This window comes from Camelus dromedarius, chromosome 2 (assembly GCF_036321535.1).
Source record: "Camelus dromedarius isolate mCamDro1 chromosome 2, mCamDro1.pat, whole genome shotgun sequence".
Lineage (NCBI taxonomy): Eukaryota > Metazoa > Chordata > Mammalia > Artiodactyla > Camelidae > Camelus > Camelus dromedarius.
Genome location: NC_087437.1, coordinates 114,653,985 through 114,673,381, shown reverse-complemented (window position 1 = coordinate 114,673,381; position 19,397 = coordinate 114,653,985). Strand labels below are relative to the sequence as shown.

Below are 19,397 nucleotides of genomic sequence, written 5' to 3'. Positions count from 1 at the left end.
TGTCTTCTCTGCACAAATCAAATTAACCCCTGACTGGCCTGAGTCCCTAAACATTATTTATTTTTTATCAAAAGGAACGTGGTGTCCAATCATCAAGTTAAACTTCTGATATGAAACTTCTGACTAAGTAAAGTAGTCCCCTTACCTGCAGTCCCCATGGCAAATTTATATCTAAGAGGCTCCATCTGAAAGGTTTAAAGTTTTCTGGAGGCTTTTTGAGACTTGATGTGGATCACAAAATCCACACCTGCTCCTTCATCTGTCCTAGCCTTCACAATCCCTGTGCTCTGGACAGTTTCCTAGTGGTTGACAATCTGTAATTACCACCTAGAAAGGGCAGGGTACTCTTGGGAGAGCTGACCTCATTCTCATTTCCACTGTGGACAGCAGGCACACTGGAGTTGAAAGTACAATAACTGAAATGAAAAATTCACTAGAGGAGGCTCAACAGTTTATCTGAATTGGCAGAAGAAAGAATCAGTGAAAAAGATTGACAGGATTTATGTAATCTGAAGTATATGGAGAAAAAAATAGTAAAAAATGAGTGGAGTCTTGGAGAAATGTGTGGCACACCATTAAGTGCACCAGCCTACACATATCTGGAATGCCAGGTGAAAAAAAAAGAGAAAGGAATAGGAAAATATTTGAAGAAATAATGGCTGAAAACTTCCCAAACCTGATGAAAAACCTTAAACTACATATACCAGAAGCTCAGTAAATTCCACGTAAGATAAATACAAAGAGACCCACACCCAGACACATCATAGTGAAATGATAAAGGACAAAGAGAAAATCTTGAAAAGTAACAAGAGAAAAATGACTCGATAATTTACAAGGGAACCCCAATATGATTAACAGCCAACTTCTCATCAGAAACAAAGGAGGCCAGAAGACAGGTGGATGACACATTCAAACAATTAATTTAAATGTAAGTTCACTCAAACATTTAGATGAGCATTTGTTACGGATTATTAAACAAATGCTGCTTTAAATATTTTATATTCAAGTGTATGTGGGGGAAGATTAAAGTATATTTATTCCTTTTTTAAAGTATATTAATTCTTATATTCACAGTGTTGAAAGGCAAAAAAAAAAAAAAACTCAACCAAGAATCTTGTATCATGTAAAACTACCTTACATAAAATAATAAGAAATAAAGACATTTCCAGATAAAAACTGAGAGATTTTGTTGCCAGCAGACCTGTCTTACAAGAAATACTAAAGGAAAATAGGCACACGAAAAAATGCTCAATATGACTAATTATCAGACAAAAGCAAATCAAAACTACAATGAGGTATCACTTCACACCATCAGAATGGCCATCATTAAAAAATCCACAAAAGATAAATGCTGGAGAGGGTGTGGAGAAAAGGGAACATTTCTTACACTGCAGGTGGGAATGTAGTTTGGTGCAGCCATTACAGAAAACAGTATGGAGATTTCACAAAAAACTAAAAATAGACTTGCCATATGATCCAGCAATCCCCCTTCTGAGTGTGTATCTGGAGGGAACTCTAATGCAAAAAGATACATGCACCCCAATGTTCATAACAGCACTATTTACAATAGCTAAGACATGGAAGCAACCTAAATGTCCATCGAGAGATGACTAGATAAAAGTATATTTATACAGTGGAATACTACTCAGCCATAAAATAAAAGAATAAAATAATGCCATTTGCAGCAACGTGGATGGACCTAGAGATTGTCATTCTAAGTGAAGTAAGCCAGAAAGAGAAAGAAAAATACCATATGATATCACTCATATGTGGAATCTAAAAAAAAAAAAAGGACACTAATGAACTTACCTACAAAACAGAAACAGACTTACAGACATGGTAAACAATCTTATGGTTACCAGGGGAAAGGGAGTGGGAAGGGATAAATTTAGGAGTTTGAGATTTGCAAATGTTATTTAGCCACTATATATAAAAATACATTCAAAAAACCCAACACATTTTTTCTGTATAGTACAGGGAACTATAGTCAATATCTTGAAATAACCTTTAATGAAAAAGAATACGAAAATGAATATATGTACGTATATGAATGACCAGGATATTGTGCCAGAAATTACACCAGAAATTGACACATTTTAACTGACTATACTTCAACAAAAAATAATTTTTAAAAAAATTTAAAAAAAAAAGAAATACTAAAAGAAGTTGTTTAGCATGAAAGCAATTGATCCCAGACAGTTATCTGAACCCATACAAAAAGCAAATGACACCGGTAAAGGTAATTATGCAATTATAAAAAGATGGTATAAATGCATAATTCTTCTCCTTTCTTCTTTCAACTGACTTAAAAAACAGTTGTGTGAAATAATAGGCACACACTGCACTGTTGGGCCTATCGCATGAAATGCAGCTGACAATAACAGCACAAGTGAAGACATACTGGAGTAAAGAAATGGCACCAGATGCTCCTCGAGCCCACAAGTGAAGAGAGCCAGAGTGATGAACAAGAAGGCCAACGTGACAAACTCTATAAACACATCCAATTGTTTTCCTTTCTTCTCCAACTTCTTTAAGTGACATAAAACTATAAAAAGTGTAACTGCAACCATGTAATGTTGGCCTATAACATACACAGATGTACGATACGTAACAGTAATAACACGAGAAGGGGAAGAGGAACAGAGCTACTCAGGAGGGATGGTTCTGTATCTCCCCAGAATTTCGGAGGAAAGTGAACTCCATTCTCGTAAAATGTATATGGTAATCCTTACAGCAACGACTAAAAAAAACCAAAACCTCCAAAAATATGTTGAAAAAATCATTAAGGGAATTAAAATATTATGTTGGAAAATACTCACTTATGAAAAAGTAGTAAAGGAGAAATAGGTGGGAAAAGATAAAACATAATAGAAAACAAGGAAAATGGCACCTTTCTGTGAATATAGTACAACCACTGAATTGTATACTTTCAATGGGTAAATTATATCTGAATAATGCTGTTATTTAAAAAAAAAAAAAAAGGGAAACAAAGCTGAGAGGTGGCCTCAGTTATATGACCTGCTTGAGAAGAGCTCATTCCAGACAGGTGAAAAGCCAGCCCATTTTGAAAGCCTTTCACGGGCTGATGGGCTGTCAAGACCTAAAAGGATAGTTTAGTTCTGATATCTCATTCCCACATGAAACATCTAACATGTCTCTTCCTTAGTGTCTCCGGGTTTGCAGGGTGCCTGCCACCCCCACCACCCACAGGGGAAATGCTTTCCATCTACAGGCCCCAGTGAGTGAGACTGTCCCTGTCTATACCACACGGCTGCTTCCCCCTGGGCCTCTGGCTGGTCACTGCCGTGGTCACCTGGATGAGCAGAAGTTGCCTGACCCAAGGGTGCCCCACTGGCTGCCTATTAAATAGCTGTGACAGGCTAGTTCGGAATTGTTAGAAAGAGATACAAGCATTATTAGCTATGAGAACCAGGTCTGAGGGTCCTGAGGCAGACATGGTCAAGTGGAAACCAAGTTAGGTCCTGGCTGGCAGGGAGATGTGCAGAGCAAACAGCCTTGGGATGTGATGGCTTCCCAGGTGAGCCCCCAGGGGACCCAGCTGCATTCCTCTCCCGCCCTTTGACTTCCACGGGCTCTCCCATCGTCATAATAAACTTCACTTTTTTTTTTTCACGAGCAGCTGGAGTAGCTTTCAGCTCCTTGCAATTACATGAGCCCTATGATACCTTATTTTCCTAATTTGTCCCCAAGAAAGATGGACAACACATGCTCACCACCTTTAGTGAATAATCTTTCTTAAATCTGACAAGTACTAAATTTTCCCTGAGGTTAAATAACCTCAAAGCCTCTAATCTCACAAATTAGGACAGGCTCTCTTTTTCTGTATACTTAGATAATTTAGCAATCTTCACTCATATGGGGTCTAGTCAGCCTAAATCTGAACACAAATGTTACTGAACACTTGCTGCGGGGACAGAAATTGTGCCAGGAGCCTGGGTTAGAGAGATGGCCAAGCCAGGCACAGGTCCCCAGCAACCCTCACTGGCTGCCACCAGAGACACCATATTCCGTCACTGCCACTACAATCTTAGGGACAACAACAAATAAATAGTCTGGGAAGAGGGTCCCAGGGTCCCATCCACCCTCTTCCTGGTGGGAACTACCTGGTAGAAGTCTGTTTTCTCTGCGATGACTTTCAATATTCCTGGAGCGATGGGCGGAACCGTCACCATCTGCAGCTTCCCGAAAAATGGGTTGTGTCCAGAGCTTTTATAGCGTTTCATCTTGTCTTCAATGACGAGCGCTAGGGACTGGGAGTGGTTTATCACTTCGAGTAGAGTGGAGATGGCCACGTGCTGGAGGTAGCAGTCAGTCACGCAGCAGCTGATGGTCATGAGGGATTTCAGCCAAGATGGAAAACTGAAATCACCATCTCCTGCAAGGAAACCAACCAGAGAGGATGGAGACAGACACACCCACATGAGACTGGCTCACCAACCTGCAGACTCTAAGACACCTTTAGATCTGGCAAGTCACCTGGGCAGCAGTGTGATATTCTTCTGGTGGGGACACAATATGCTGTCCCCATTCAGGGCCAGAGGACAAGTGAGACCAAGTCTGGTTTCATGTGCTTGTCAGATTATTCAAATTCTGCAAATGTCAGTCTCGGGGTTTTAAGATGATTCAAAATGTTTGCTTCTCTTTTATTTAAAAATTTGCATACAGTAAAATTTGCATTACACGTTCTTTTTGAAATTTACATATGGAGAGAGTCACTTTTTTTTGGTGTAGAGTTCAAAATGTGTTCTTGAAGCTCTCTTGGTAGTAGGGCACATGGCATTAGCTTTAAAAGAGGGCAAAAATATACTGAGGATATCAATACTAAATGCAGTTCTTCCCGGCGTGCGGTCAGGTGCAGCTATGGAGCCAAGAGAGAAGTGGGGAGTTTGAGGTAATGACTACAAGAGGGGAAGTCTTCATCCTCTGCTCCTGCCAACTTAATCACTTTTTCTTGCTTTCCACCTTCCCTCCTACCCCTTTTTTCTTTGAAGTGTTCACTGTCTGTGACGGACTCGGTTGTATCTGCTCAAAATTCACAGGTTGAAGCCCCAGTCTTTATGTGATGGTGTTTGGAGGTGGGGCCTGTGGGAGGTGATTAGGTCTAGTTAGAAGAGGTCCTGGGTGTGTGGCCTTCATGATCGGACTGGTGCCCTTGTAAGAAGAGACAACAGAGAGACGCCCCCACCCACACCACCCCCGGGGATGTCAGCACACAGGGACAAGGGGGCAGTCTGTAGCCCAGCGGAGAGGTCTCGTCAGAAACCAACTCTGCGGGCACCCTGATCTCGAACTTCCAGCCCCAGAGCTGCGAGAAAATACCTTTCTGTTGTGCCAGCCACCCAGTCTACGGTGTTTTGTTATGGCAGCCCCAGCTAAGATACCGCCTGTTATGGGTTGAACTGTGTCCTCATAAAAATTCTTATGTTGAAGTCCTATCCTCTAGCACCTTGGAATGTGACCTCATTGGGAAATACGATCAATGTAGATGTAATTAGTTAAAATGAGGTCACAGTAGAGTGGCCCTGACCCAGTATAACTGGGGCCTGATAGAAGGGAAATCTGAATATAGACATGTACACAGGAAGAACACCATGGAGAGACTGGAGTCAGGCTGCCCCCGAGCCCAGGAGCTCCCAGGCCTGGACCACATCCTTCCCCGGCACCTTCAGAGGGAGCATGACCCTGCCAACAACTGACCACAGACTTCTGGCCTCCAGACCCGTGAGACAATACATTTCTACTGTTTAAACCCCTTAGTTTGTGGCTGTTATGGTAGCCCTAGCAAACTAACGGACGAAGCTTTAACAGCAGGTCTCATGAAATCGTCTATTTCCTGACTATCATTAAGCAGCTTTAATGTCCCAGATCTTTATGCTGGACACCCAAAGTTTAAAAATACAGACCCAGCCTCACCAACTTCGCATCTGGTGAGACACAAATCAAAACTGTACACACTAATCACAAAACAAGGAAGGAGACAAATGTGGCAACTGGTTCCTTCTCAGCTGATGTGACTTTAGCTGGTCTACACGCATCCACTGCCTGAGTCACATGACTCCCCAGGTGGGCCCCAGCAGGGAGTGGGGTGGGGCTGCCCTCTCACCTGGAAGCTGGAAGAGCACTTCGCAGAGCCGCTCGGTCTCCTCCTCGGACAGGTAGACGGGGAAGGTGGCGCACTCCAGCAGCAGGTGGCAGGAAGCCGCGAAGGCCTCCCTGCAGCCCTCCCTGGAGCTCCCCAGGTTGATGACCACCTGGCCCATGGCCCACTCTCCCTCCTTCCGGTGGCCGGGGCTACTGGGCAGAGGCGGAGGCGACCCCGTGCTTTTGGTCTTAAATGGAGACCCTCGGGCGGTGAACAGGTCTGAGAGCATCTGCTTGAACTGGGGCACGCTGACGGGCTTCGCCTCCCACGGGGTCCTCCTGCCCGCGCCGCTGGCCACCGCGCCGCGCATCCCGCCCTCGTCCCTCTGACCGGCAGGCTCCTCCAACTTGGTTTCTTCTCCAGATGCCACCAGCTGGACTCCAAAAATGTTCTTGTGGGCGAAGTTGGCAATCAGCTCTTGGATGCAAAGAAACGTCCTCTGCATGCTCCCACCCTTCTTCCAAACGTCGTCTTTATCCGGAGAAACTCTGGGAACCCTCAAGTGCTCAGAGAGCTCTGGAGACGAGGCACTGAGCCCGATCCCACTGTCTTCAGATTTCAGCGGAGGAAACGAAGCATCTTCATCACCGGGCAGCACTGCGTTTGGGTCTAAGATTATTTCACTGTTTTCACCTTTTACTGGACTCTGCAAAGAAAAAAAAAGAAAAAAAGAAAAAAGACACAAGGGAAGTTTGTAGTGTGTATCTGGTAAGACCCCGGGATTCAAACATCAGCTGAATAAGGATATAAATGTGTACTTCTTATTTTTCGAAATCATAATTCTCTACACCAAGAGAATCCCTGTGTACAAACGTGTTTGAAATGAAAAGAGCACACAGCAGGACAGAGACAGGCTGACAAAGCCCCACGCTCTCTAGGGGGGCTGCCTTTGAGCCCATTTTGTATGTTTTATTTAGACCCTTCAGGGTTCAAAAAGATTATTTAAAAACAGCTTCTGACAGACTGAAAAATATGAATGAGGACATTGGACTGAATGTAAAATAAAGGCATGAAGAAAGAGGAGAAAGCTAAAACAAAGTATTTAACCATGTGTACGTTTTACATACTCACACAGGTGCATATATATTCTGCAGCTTTTCCAAAAGGATGACACTTCAATCTTTAATGAATCAACCTCTTATATTGTTACTCAGATAATATTACATTAAATTGAAAAATTTTCAACATTCAACATTTAGCCCACTGTGCTCTCTGGGGAAGAACAAAGCAATATTATGCAACTTTTGAAATATTGTTAATTATATTTCTAGACTACACATGCTTAAACTTTATATCTTATATTATTTTTAGGATTTTTTTTCCAATAGCTGTATTAGGTAGCCAAAAAAAAAAAAAAGACCTAATTTTGAAACTGAAGTAACAATCTGTAACTAGTCTGCAAACTGACAATCAAGTCCCATAGGCAGCTCATGAGCCCTAACCAGCACACAGCCCCTGTCCCGCAACACTCTGCTTCCTCAGTCTGTTCGCACACCTGCCCACCATTGCACCAAGTGGATTTCAAGGGCAGAGCTTTCAAATCACTGAACAAAGTAGAAAACAAAAATAATTCAAAGACCGTGGGGCCTCAAACTGCTTGTGGAACCATAACTGTTACAGTCTTTTTGGAGAACAATTTGGCAGGGTCTCTCCAAGTTTAAAAAGAAATGGGTCTGACTGCAACCCATTTCGAGGAACTGATCCCTCGGAAACCCTTGCAGCCCTGAAAACGGTCTGTGCAAGGATGCTGACTGCGGCACTGTAACGGTGAAAAACTAGAAATAACCGAAATAACGTCCACGGGGGAAGAGCGATTATAGCCATACCGCAGACTGTCACGCAGAAGTTAGAAAGTGTAATAAGATACTTCCACGCGCACAGATCGGGACAGATGTCCCCAGATGTGGCCTGGATGAGAACCAAAGCAAAGCAGAGAATAATGTACGTTACGGGTTGACCTGTGTTCCCTAAAAAAGATGCTGGAAGTCTTAATCTCCAGTACTTATAAATGTGACCTCATTTGGAAATAGAGTCCTTGCAAAGATCAAATTAAGTGAGGTCATTAGGGTGGGTCCTAATCCAGCATCACTGGTGTCCTTATAAAAAGGCAAAATTTGGACGCACAGATATGCACGTGAGGAAGACGCTGTGTGAAGAGGAGGGCGGAGACTGGGTGGCGTGTCTACGAGCCAAGGAATCCAAAGATGGCCAGCAAACCCCAGAAGACAGTTGAGATGCGTGGAACAGATTCTCCCTCACAATCCTCAGAAGGAATCACCCTCCTGACACCTTAACCTCGGACATCTGGCCTCCAGAACTTCAGACAGTAAATTTCTGTTATTTGTCACCCAGTGTGGCACTTTTTTACCATAGCCTCAGGAACTAATCTCTCACTTATATTAAAAAAAAAAAAAAGCAAAATTTCATATATACAAACATGCATATAGAAGGTCTGGACAGCGAGCTACGTCTAACTGTGAGCTTAGTGATGGGCTGTTGCAGGAAGTACCAGAGAAGGGGTGACACGGAGGAGGGTGACTTCTACACTAAAAGCTTTGATAAAGCGTTAGAGGACGTTAGAAGTGTATTTTAGACATTGCCGATACATCTTCCGGTCTTTACTCCTACCCGGGAAGGCACAAGGATCTTTCAGCCCAGGGAACCACTTCCGCTCCTCCCAGCACCTACCGAGCTTCCACTTGCAAGCTCCGTGTCCAGGTAGGAAGGGGGCATCTGGACTTTGCTGAGCACTTTGAAACACGTCTTCACGGCGTGCGTGAACTCAGGTAAGCTGAGCGCGTCCATCTCCTCAGCCAGAGGCTGCACCAGGCAGCCCAGCACCTGCGGGAGGTACTGGGTTTGCACCTCAGAGTAAAGTTCCTGTGAAGTAAAGACACGGCTTTAACTAACGTGTTTCCAGTTGACACCCTGTAGAAAACGGCCCCTTAGACAATCCAAATATTTTTAGAGCATAAATTTGTTTCATGTTAGTTTCCAAGTCAGAAAACAAAACAATATTTCTTTTTGATCTAAATCAATGGACGTTCTTCCTCTCCGTTCAGGTAGCTTTATTCTTTCTAGTAAAAAAAAAAAACTGCCACAACTATTTCTATATTAAGGAGATTAGTTTCCTTTGAGAAAATGAGCCAACAGCACAATTTTAACTAGGAAATACATTTACTCTCATTCCTAAATAGCTGTTGTACAGGGGTGACACCCAGTTCATCATCTGGTTTCATAACTTCAGCTCGGCCCACTTACAACTGGCTCAAAAGTTATAACCCTTTTAATTAAAAGGACATAAAAGACATAAGAGATCACACCCGGCTACAGCTTCCTTGCTGAAACAAACACGGAAGGGGTGCTACATATTTATGTATAATACTCTTCGGTAAGTTTTGGTTTCTACAAAGGCCGACAACACTCAGAAGAACGTAAGTAACAGCCAGCACTGAGCCATCTCTTTACAGCAAGGGACCCACCAGGGGGATAACGTCCAGAATGAACACGAGGAGGGTGCAGATCTCTGAGGCTGTCGGGGGAGGGCCGACGCTTCTCCCGAGAGCGTTTCTCTGCTTCATTGGTCTGCGTGAGTCCCAGGAAAAGAAAAACAAATCAACTCTCTTAAAATAATTTCAAGCATTTCCTATGATTCCCAATAACGTGACTTATTCTATTTCAATTCTATTTCAAATATAATGAAAGAGCTCCTGTAGTACTAACAATTAAGCTTTGGTGCCTAAAACTATCGCACACATAAAAGAATCAGTAAGTGTCTCAAATCTGCTCAGCCACAAAAGGGGTTCACGCTGAGTTGAAGTTCATCGAGTCAGATGAAGGTGGTCCCAGGCTCACGTGGAATGCCACACCGAGCAGAGCTGGAGCTGCCCACAGCAACGACCCCAAACCACAGGCATGTTCCGAGGGAGGGAGCCAGGCTCCGGGACAACACAGGACAGCTGTTTGACTTGCTGTAGGAGCAACCACAGGCAGCTCCCCAGGGTCACCGTGAGCTCATCCACGTGAGGTGCTCGGAATTCTTCAGTTTCCTCAGAGAAGTGTAACTCCACCGGTCAGTTCCATTAGGAGCTGCTTATCTTATACTGAAAGTCAACACTTCCTTTTAAATAAGAAGGCAACTGGATAAATGAATTTAAAAGTATATACCGGTTCTTGAAACAGAATAATTTTGGATTCACCTAGCTATCACAGTACAATTCAACTTGAGTTAATCTTCTTCGTTGTAAATTATTGCTTAGTTATCTCAGAGTTTATCTTGGTAAGAGAATGACTAAAAACCTGCAACCACTACATCCCGGAGGTTCTGCTTATAGGTGTCGACTTTGAAGAAACCCGTGTGTCTGTGTGTAAAGAGACGGGGCAAGTGTGGTCACCACAGTACTATGGACAACAGTGAAAACACTGGTTTATTTGCGCACTGGACTACCACACCTACGATGAATGAAAGATACACACTTGGCATAAAAACACAGACATCACGGGCAGGAGAGGGATTAATACTGGGATGAAAGGAGAGAAAAGTGCTGGGACGGTGGGCAGTTAGCTCTATTGGGGTAGCAACGTTTTATTCCTTTAAAAGAAAAAAATGTGAATAATAGCCTATAATGAAAAAGAATATGAAAAGGTATATATATATATGTATGAAGGTATCACTATGTTATACCCCAGAAATTAATACAACACTGTACACTGACTATATACTTCAACAAAAGATAAATAAGTAAATAAATAATGTAAATGTCCAAAAATAGAATAAATAAAAGAAAGACGTGAAAAACAACAATCAAGCGTCACCTGTAATTTCAGCGACAGGTGATATATGTCTGACATTATTTCCTCTCCTCTCTTACACCTGCAATGCTTCGTTAACTCTTTCTCTTTAAAGAAAGCACTCCTTGTAACTCTGAAATGGAGATAAGCTGACCAAATACCTTCCGGTCTCAGTATAACATGGCCCTGCTGTCCCCATGGATCCAATTACGATGAATTTATTCATCACAGGTTTGAATGCATCCTGGGGCCTGGCACTAGAGACGGCAGAGCAGGAGCAGCTGGGACATCAGGCAGGCCTGGTTTTAATCTCAGCTGCTGCTAATTTGCTGTGCAGTGTCACACAAGGTACTTCACGTCTCTGAGCTCCGGCTTTCTTACGTGATGGGAGCGCCTGCTTCTCCCGGGGGTGTCCAGGGGATGGCCCACGGCAAACATTAATAAGCAACGCCCTGATTACAGCTGCAGGTACCGAAGGCAGTGTGACAACACCGGGCATTGCAAAGGAGGTGACAAGAATGAGGTTTTAGAGCATGACCCACGGGGCAAAATGGGGTGTGAGAGATGACCTCAGTCCTCCTTTACAGGGAGAATCATGGGCATGGGCCCTGCGGGAAAGCCTGCCATCCTGAGTGCACCACCCCCTGCAATTCTGGGGTGGTGCAATTCGCCAGACTGAAAGTGGCAGTAAAGCTGACTGCAGCCGCTGAAGACACGAATACTTTCAACCGACCAGGTATCCACGAATTTCAATAAGAATTTAAGAAAATTGATGATTTCAGAAACACTCTAGCCAATCCCAGGGCCACAAAACTAAACTTCTTTAATAGATCGGGCCTCCAAGGAAGCCCTGTGTGAAGAAAGCCGATTAGAAAACGCACAGAAGAGTTCCTAAAGTTTGCCTCTAATAAGGAAGCTTCAGAATTATGCGAATCTTCTAAATGGCAACGTTTTCAATACTCTTGTAATTTTAAACGAATTCTTTCCAATCGTGTCTTCAGCAGAGACCACTCAACTTGAGCCAGTTAAGTATCGTCTGACCACAACAGCAGCTACAAAACCATGAAGCCCTCAGTTCCTTCCCACACCCTCACCGTCCTGAACCAGAAGCTTACCTGAAGCAATTCTCAAAACACCTTGTCATGTAATCCCAGAGAAAGTCTGTGCTCAGGGAAGTGATCAGCAAATTCACCGTTTTAACAATCTCAGAGGCGTGTCTGTTTTCTTTTATTGCACTGTAAGGGAAGAGGGATATTTATAAACGCATCTAGGAAAACCCCTGTATGACAAGAATGCCATGTCTGAAAAACTAATTCATTTTACCACTTACAACTTATTTCTAGAGAGATTGGCAAACTCAGTTACAGATTAAAATGTATCTGTTCTTACGCAGGGAAGAGTATGCACTGTGCTGTCCTAAACGGTATTTACACTGATACATTCTCTCAGAAGTAAGCTTAAGAGCTCCTGGAAAAAGGATGTGACATGGAAAACCAGTTTAGTCCAACTACAGGTAATTACATACTCCACTTGTGAAATAATATAGTAGAGCCATTTAGGAGGGAAATTTGGCTAACATTTAAATGTGCATCGTCTTTGACTCAGGGAATTTATTCCAGGGATTTATCCTACAGAAATTCTTGCAGAGGCACACAAAGATGTAGGCATAAGGCTATCACTGCAACGCCATTTTAAAATACTGAAAGTGGAAACCACCCAAAAGTCAATCAATAAGAGACTGGTCAGTCAGGATTTCTTACAGAAGTGATAAAGCCTTACTGAGGAATCTAAGGCAACTTCATGTTCATAGGAGAAGAGAGCAGAGCCATTTACACCTTGCTTTAAAAAAAAAAAAGGCAACTAAACAGTTATTGTAATTCCATCTTAAAAATGAAAGATAAGCATCTATGTACTTATGCATTGAAAGTCTGGAAAGAAATGCAAATGTTTTACGTTGTGCTCTGAAGAGCGGTGGGATTATGGACGGTATCTATTTTTCTTGATACCTTCAAATATTGGTATATTCTACAACGAACAGGTATTCCTCTCGTGCCCAGAAAAACAATAAACTACTCTCATTCTGGGAGAAAAAGCAAACACTAAAAACTCTTGGCACACTTACAATGAATAAATGAGAAAAAACTTCTAATTGTTTAAAATTTTCAACATGCCCAATGCCAATTCAGGGAGAAGGAAATTATATCAAGAGTAAAAGTAAAAGGGAAGAGGCTGTACTACCTTAAAAAGAACAAAAACAGAACAAAACACAGGGTTGATGGATAACCTGTCTGCTGTCTTCCAAACCCCACTCACCCTGCCTCCAGGGTCATAGGGCATGTGCCCTTGGGGAGCCCTCACCTGCTCCCCCTCTTCTGACGGGTCTCCCTGAAGGCTGGTGCCCATAGGCTCCACTCCCTGCCCTGATCTCCGCCTGCCCTCCTCCCTGTAACTGGCCGTTTGGATACACTAGACCAGGCTGCCTCTGTTGAATCACTTTTCACACTTGATCAATAAACACGGTTTATACTTCCCGGGCTGGGGCAGAGACAAGATCAAACTCCTTTTAAACTCTTCACAGTATTCAACAGGAAAAAGTCAATTCGCGCTGATCGATTTCAGAGCACAGGCCTGACCTGCTACACCTCCACTTTCTGAGGCACTTCACGGTTTACAGTAAACAGAGGGAAAAACAGTATGGCTTTAGGGAGGAAGGAAAAGAGGGAAGTTAGAAGCCAAGCCCATACCTTGTCAGGGAATTTCCACTCTGAGTGTAGCTAAGTTTAAGATCAGAGCCAAGAGCATCTCTGCAGTAAGAATAAAAGGCCCGGATGACTTCCAGAAACAAATCCCCAACCACCTGAGGCCCTGCAATGAAGAAGAAAATGGCCAGAGAAAGATGAACAGTCCACTTTTAAACCCATAAATGACATACGTATAAAACATACCGTGAGCAACCCTATGGACAATTTACGCAGTCTCATACAGAAACTTTAGGAGTGACAATGACACCTTCAGCTGGGGAATAACACTGGTGAAACAGTTTCCACTGACACTTCTGTAGGCCTTACCACATGCTGGACACCATTCTAAGTATTTTAAAACTACTAACTTATTTAATCCTCGGGACAGCCATTTAACCAGGTATTGTTCTGCTGCCCTGATTACAGGTAAGAGGACTGGGGCTGGGAGGCTGAGCGGCTGGCCCAAGGCGGGCTCTGCTGGGCCGAGGCAGGGAGTGTCACATGTTTTAAGAGTGTATAAACTGCAGGGCCAGAGAGTTCACTCAATATAAACACCAAGACAGCAGGGTAACCTTCCCTATTCTGAATTCTTTTAATGATGAGTTAAAACAACACAAAAGAAACACCACCAACCCTGAAAAGCTTAAGGTGGCTCAAAAGAACTGGACCAGCTGCCAATGAGGCGGGCAGAAGGCGGCTGGACATTTCTGCTCCACAGACCTCAACCAGCAGGAAGGGAGTGACCTCCCACCCCTGTACACAGAGGAATGAACACAGGATGATTCAGAGAAAACAAAAGGTCTGTCAACACATCTGTGTAAAAAGGAATCAGCAAATAATCGAATCTCTTATGCTTCCGTTTCGTTGCCTCTGGTTCACGACAAGCCCCAGCAGAAGCGTGCTGAGTGCTTTTCAGTAGTGAAGGCAAGCTCGTGGTTGAGATTCAAGGAGAAGAAATGAGGAAGTGGCTAAAGCCTGCTAGGAAAAGAACAGATGAGACTGACTGGCCGTCTTGCCCCTCTGGTCTCTATTATCAATCTGGAGCTCAAAGGCTATTTTCCTAACAGGAACGTTCAGGTTACTGCACAAAACTTTTAAGTGGTGCCCGGACAATGACAAGTGAACCTCACATCACGACTCCAGTACTGCATGGTTCTGAGGTTCCAAAGATTAAATCATATTCTAAACAACATGTCGATTGTATCTCATGGAGTTTTAATCCCCCAAAACAGGTGGTCCGTCTTTGGCATCTGATGGCAAAGCGCATCTAATGTTACCTATTTCCGGCTTGTCGAGCAGGCTGATGAGGATGCGGAAAGGCTTCAGGTACGCGTGATGGCGTTCCTCTGCGTCAGCATCCGGGAGCTTCTGGTGCAGTATCTCAGCCAGCCCCTGTCGTTGTTTTTTAAGCCACGTATCAGGGTATTATATAAAGCACAGTATCACATTATCAGTTGTTTCAATTCTTAAATACTCTGGGACAGAAGTAAAAGCAGTCACAGACCACGAAATGAGAACAGTTGGCATTCTGTATTTGGGGCTCCATGTCCACGGAGTCAAACAACCACAGATCGAAAATATTTGGGAAAAAAAGATTCCAGAACATTTCCAAAAGCAAAACTTGAATTTGCCATGCACTGGCAACTACTTACATAGCATTTACACTGTACTAGGTTCTGTAAGTAGTCTAGAGGGGATTTGCAGTATGTGGGAGGAGGTCTGTAAGTTATATGCAAATACTCGGCCATGTTGCACACATGAGGGATTTGAGCATCTGGGGATTCTGGTATCCACGGGGGTCCAGGGAGGGTAATGGAACCAATCCCCCTCCATACATGGAATTTTCCCCACCATGTACCAAGGAACAGCCCCAAAATCTTCTCTGCAGCCCCACAAGGAACTCCACTGAAGAACCCTGATCAGGAATGTCCTAATTGGGGTCTACTTTCCAGAAATGCTCCTTTACCTCAACTAAAAGATCCTTCGAATATTTTTCAAAGAAATACAAGGACTGGTCTTCATAAGAATTTGAGGTTTCAGATTCTGGCACAACAGTATTTCCTTTAATATCTGAACCTATAAAAGAATAAGCACCATGAGTTGTGAAGAGATCTACACCCTTAAAGTACATTGTATCGTGCAGAGGGCTCACACTCTGACATTCTGAAAAACAGAATTCCTCCAACAGAAAAATCAAAATCTGATCCAGCAAAACCAAGTCACATTTTCTTCTGACAGAGGTGTGCCAGGCATTGGACAGGCAGAATTCCATCTCAACACGGATCAGTTGAGTTTATCCCAAGAACTCATTCTAATTGTCCTTGACAAGTATAATTATAGGGGGTCTAACGGAATGAGTATCATTTTTTAAAACCAGTGTTTATTCGTACGGCATTATGTGAAATCGGTATTCTCATCTACATGCCCTCATTTTGCACCTTGGGTAAGTCTTTAAGGTCCTCTGGGGCAAGGAACGGCATCTTTCTAAACAGACAGCCTGGACTCCTGGGGTCGGGGCTGAGCAAGTTGGAGCTGGGGCTGAACTTGGGTCCCGGGTCCTCTTTGTCCACAGCAAGTCGAGACCCACCGGGAGGGAGGTATGCATTTAACAAAATCATCCTTTTAACAAAAGTGCTTAAAGAGCCTGTAAATACCCTTCAGGAAATCCATTATCAGTTTCTATGCTATGACTTCTGAAAGTTTTATAACTAGGGGAAGAAAGGGTAAAGAGGACTTTCTGACATTGGGATAGAAGACCTATTATGTTGAGGGTTTAAAAAAAAAAAGTTGTGAAGCAGAAAATAGTCTGTGTGGCGCGATGACAGTGGACACACATCCTTATACGTTTGTCTAAGCCCAGGAAATGCACAACACTGACTAGAACCCTAATGAAAATGGTGGGCTGTGGGTAATGAGGATGCACTGGTGTAGGCCCACAGTTGTAGTAAACATGCCACTCTGGTGGGGGACACTGATGATGGAGGAGGGGAGGCTGGACATGTAGGGGACGAGGGGTAAACGGGGCATCTCTGTACCTTCTCTTAGCTTTACTGTGATCCTAAAACTGCTCTAAAAAATACATATAAAGTCTTAAAAAAAAAAAGGCTATGGAGTCTGTTCGCCATCGCCCTGTGCACCACCTTCTCTTAGGCACGTGAACATGGGAATTTATAAAATTCAGAAAGAATTCAGAAAATTCAGAAAGTAAGCCCTGTGATTGCCTGGGCTCTGTCCCCATGAAGCCTTCCAACCAACAGCCAAGGGTTCTTTCCCTACAGGTTTACAGGCTCCACGAGAACACACGTGCAGAGAAACATGGAACAGGGCTCCCGCGCCCCGCCAAAGGCATCCCAGGATCTCCCCAAATGTGCCGATGAGACAGACGCTCCCATCCACACAGGACCTCCACGTTTACGCGCTTTTCTCACACGCACTCTCAGCCCATGAAACTTCTCCACAGCAACAGGCTTCTATTTGAATAATGTCTAGTTACCATCATTCTAGGGTATTTCAAGCTTCTTAAAATGGAATTCAGTTAACATTTAAAACTCCCGTCCCTCCCCTATGTTTTACAGAATGGCTACAAACAAGCAAAGCTGTGGCGTGGGGAGGACTCAGCTGACCAGCGTCCATTCGGTCACCGCGTTCTCTCGCCATACTTCGTGATTCAGGAATGTATCACCGATACTGAAACTTAGTCCACGATCAGCACTCAGAGCTTTCACATTAACCTAGACTTTCTACCACCGCATCACTCAGTACCTAGTAACCAGGCGTACAGCCTTCTGTTCAGAGACATGTCTCTCCTCAGGAGGGTCTGCGCGGCGGCTGAGAGGATGTGGACGACGTCGGATCTGAGCAGGGGAACGGCTCTCTCGTTGGAATCCTATGAGGAGGACACAGAGAACTTCGCTGCAGGGAGATGACACGGTAAGTTACTGACCTCCGGACACGCAGCCCTCCTTACCACGGTCTACAAAGCTTATCTTAAAGAGGGAGTTCTCAAAAGCAGTTGGTTCTTCCCGCACTGCCCAGGGAAAGAAGCTGTTCAATTTATGCTGTGGAAACACCATCCTCACAAAAATGAACGAGGACCTTTAATCCACTGAGAGTGAACAGTGATCCCTGAGGGGCCACCCTCCCACTCAGGACAAGACCAGTCGGACCTATGCCGCTGCCCCACATCCTCGGGCAGGGCCAGCGACTCCCCTGGAAGAACACAAACGCTTACCAGACAGGCATAGAATGGGAAGAAGAACAGAACAACTTCCAGGTTATTTCTTTGCACCAGAACATTTGAGTCCAACAGTGATGCACATAAGGACTTCACCTGTAGACAACAAAACACCATGAACATTTCATTCCCAAGACATTGAACACCACGTGCTGGCTCCTGTTTTTTTCTCCCGGGAGTCTTGAAAGCACTGTGTTAACTCACGTGGAACAGAACATAAAGTATAAACATGGGAGACTTGGTTCTAGCCCCAGACGCTAGGGGGGCTTTGAGATACCGGGAAGACGGACCGCTTGTTTCTCCTGAGTGCTGGAGGGGTTTGGACCAGATGGTCAGGTTCTAAGACGTCAAATTCTCTGATCCCAGAAAGGAAAGTCTTAAGGTTCCAACAGGAACTTACAGCTAAACTAAGGCTCCAAAGACGTTCAGTCATATGGATTCCAAACCAATTCAGTACACACTCTGAGTGTCTTTTCTGAGTGCATACAGACGTAGTACAGCTGCAAAATGGATGAGAGTCATAAGAGAAATGCGCACCAAAAGCTCTAAGAATTCGGAAGAGGAAAGGGAGCGTTCTTTCAGCTGGAGAAAACAGCGAAGCTTTGGGGGAAAGCTGAACTTGAAAGACGAGGAGGAGACACACCGAGACAACAGAGAAGAGGGCTGGGCAGAGAGCGTGGGAGAGGGGACTGACCGGAGCAAAGACAGCATCACAGATGCGCCAGGGGAGGCCAGGCAGCCAGCTCCGGGAGCGCAGAGCCCTGAAGGGGGGAACAGAGGCATCCGGTGGGTTGGGAGCAGGTTGTTAGGATACTATTGAGGTTGGACTTGGTCTGAAGGCCAACAGGAAGCCAGGTGTTTTTCAAGCACAGAACAGATCTGAGCAAAGCTATACAAGGCAAATCTCTTAGCAGTCGGAAAGGAAAGGGGGAGAAATCGGTTAGAAAATCACTTGATCAGTTGCCCAGAAGGAAGACCCAAGAAGCTGAAGCAGGGCGGTGCAAACAGAGAGAGATGGGCTGGGAAGAAGGGAACGCATTTATGAGAGTCTCCTATGTCCTAAGCGTTGCTCATGGTCCTTTTCCTCACTCTTTTCCTCCGAGAGCCCCATGAGGAAGAGCTACTATTCCCACTTGCAGAGGAATGGACTCAAGTTGTTTTTGCCAACTTTCTTAAGGATGAACTCAGCTTTGAACATTTTAAGTTTGAAGTGTGGGCCCACCACTAGGTGGCGATAGACTGCAGGCTATTAAACAATCTGTTAAGCTTCAGGAGAAGGCAGGTCTGGGAAATGCCCATCTCTCAAGGTCATGGGAAGGCATGTTGCTGCCAGCCAAGAGGGACCTGGGGCAGATGCCCCGACAATCCAGGTGTAAGAGCAGCCAGAGGAGAGGGTGATGGCAAAAGCAGGACCGGACAGAGTCTGGAGGAGAAGGAGGGGGCCTCCAGTGTGGGCAGTGGGCAGTGT

The 19,397-nt window shown here is 44.4% G+C and overlaps 1 protein-coding gene across 7 annotated transcripts in view; it reads right to left on the bottom strand.

Moving 5' to 3' along the window:
- DOP1B (DOP1 leucine zipper like protein B) overlaps positions 1-19,397 on the bottom strand; it is a 95,880-nt gene that overhangs the window by 39,163 nt on the left and 37,320 nt on the right. For all 7 annotated transcript variants that reach the window (XR_010376633.1, XM_064475751.1, XM_064475759.1 and 4 more), the window contains 10 exons: positions 17,927-18,025; positions 17,458-17,581; positions 15,662-15,771; positions 14,973-15,087; positions 13,699-13,819; positions 12,070-12,189; positions 9,646-9,748; positions 8,852-9,043; positions 6,125-6,809; positions 4,125-4,396 (listed from right to left, as the gene is read on the bottom strand). Coding sequence is in view for 6 of the 7 variants with exons in the window: in XM_064475751.1 (XP_064331821.1) it covers positions 4,125-4,396; positions 6,125-6,809; positions 8,852-9,043; positions 9,646-9,748; positions 12,070-12,189; positions 13,699-13,819; positions 14,973-15,087; positions 15,662-15,771; positions 17,458-17,581; positions 17,927-18,025 (1,941 nt within the window). In the remaining variant the exon portion in view is untranslated. The remainder of the gene's footprint in view (positions 1-4,124; positions 4,397-6,124; positions 6,810-8,851; positions 9,044-9,645; positions 9,749-12,069; positions 12,190-13,698; positions 13,820-14,972; positions 15,088-15,661; positions 15,772-17,457; positions 17,582-17,926; positions 18,026-19,397) is intronic.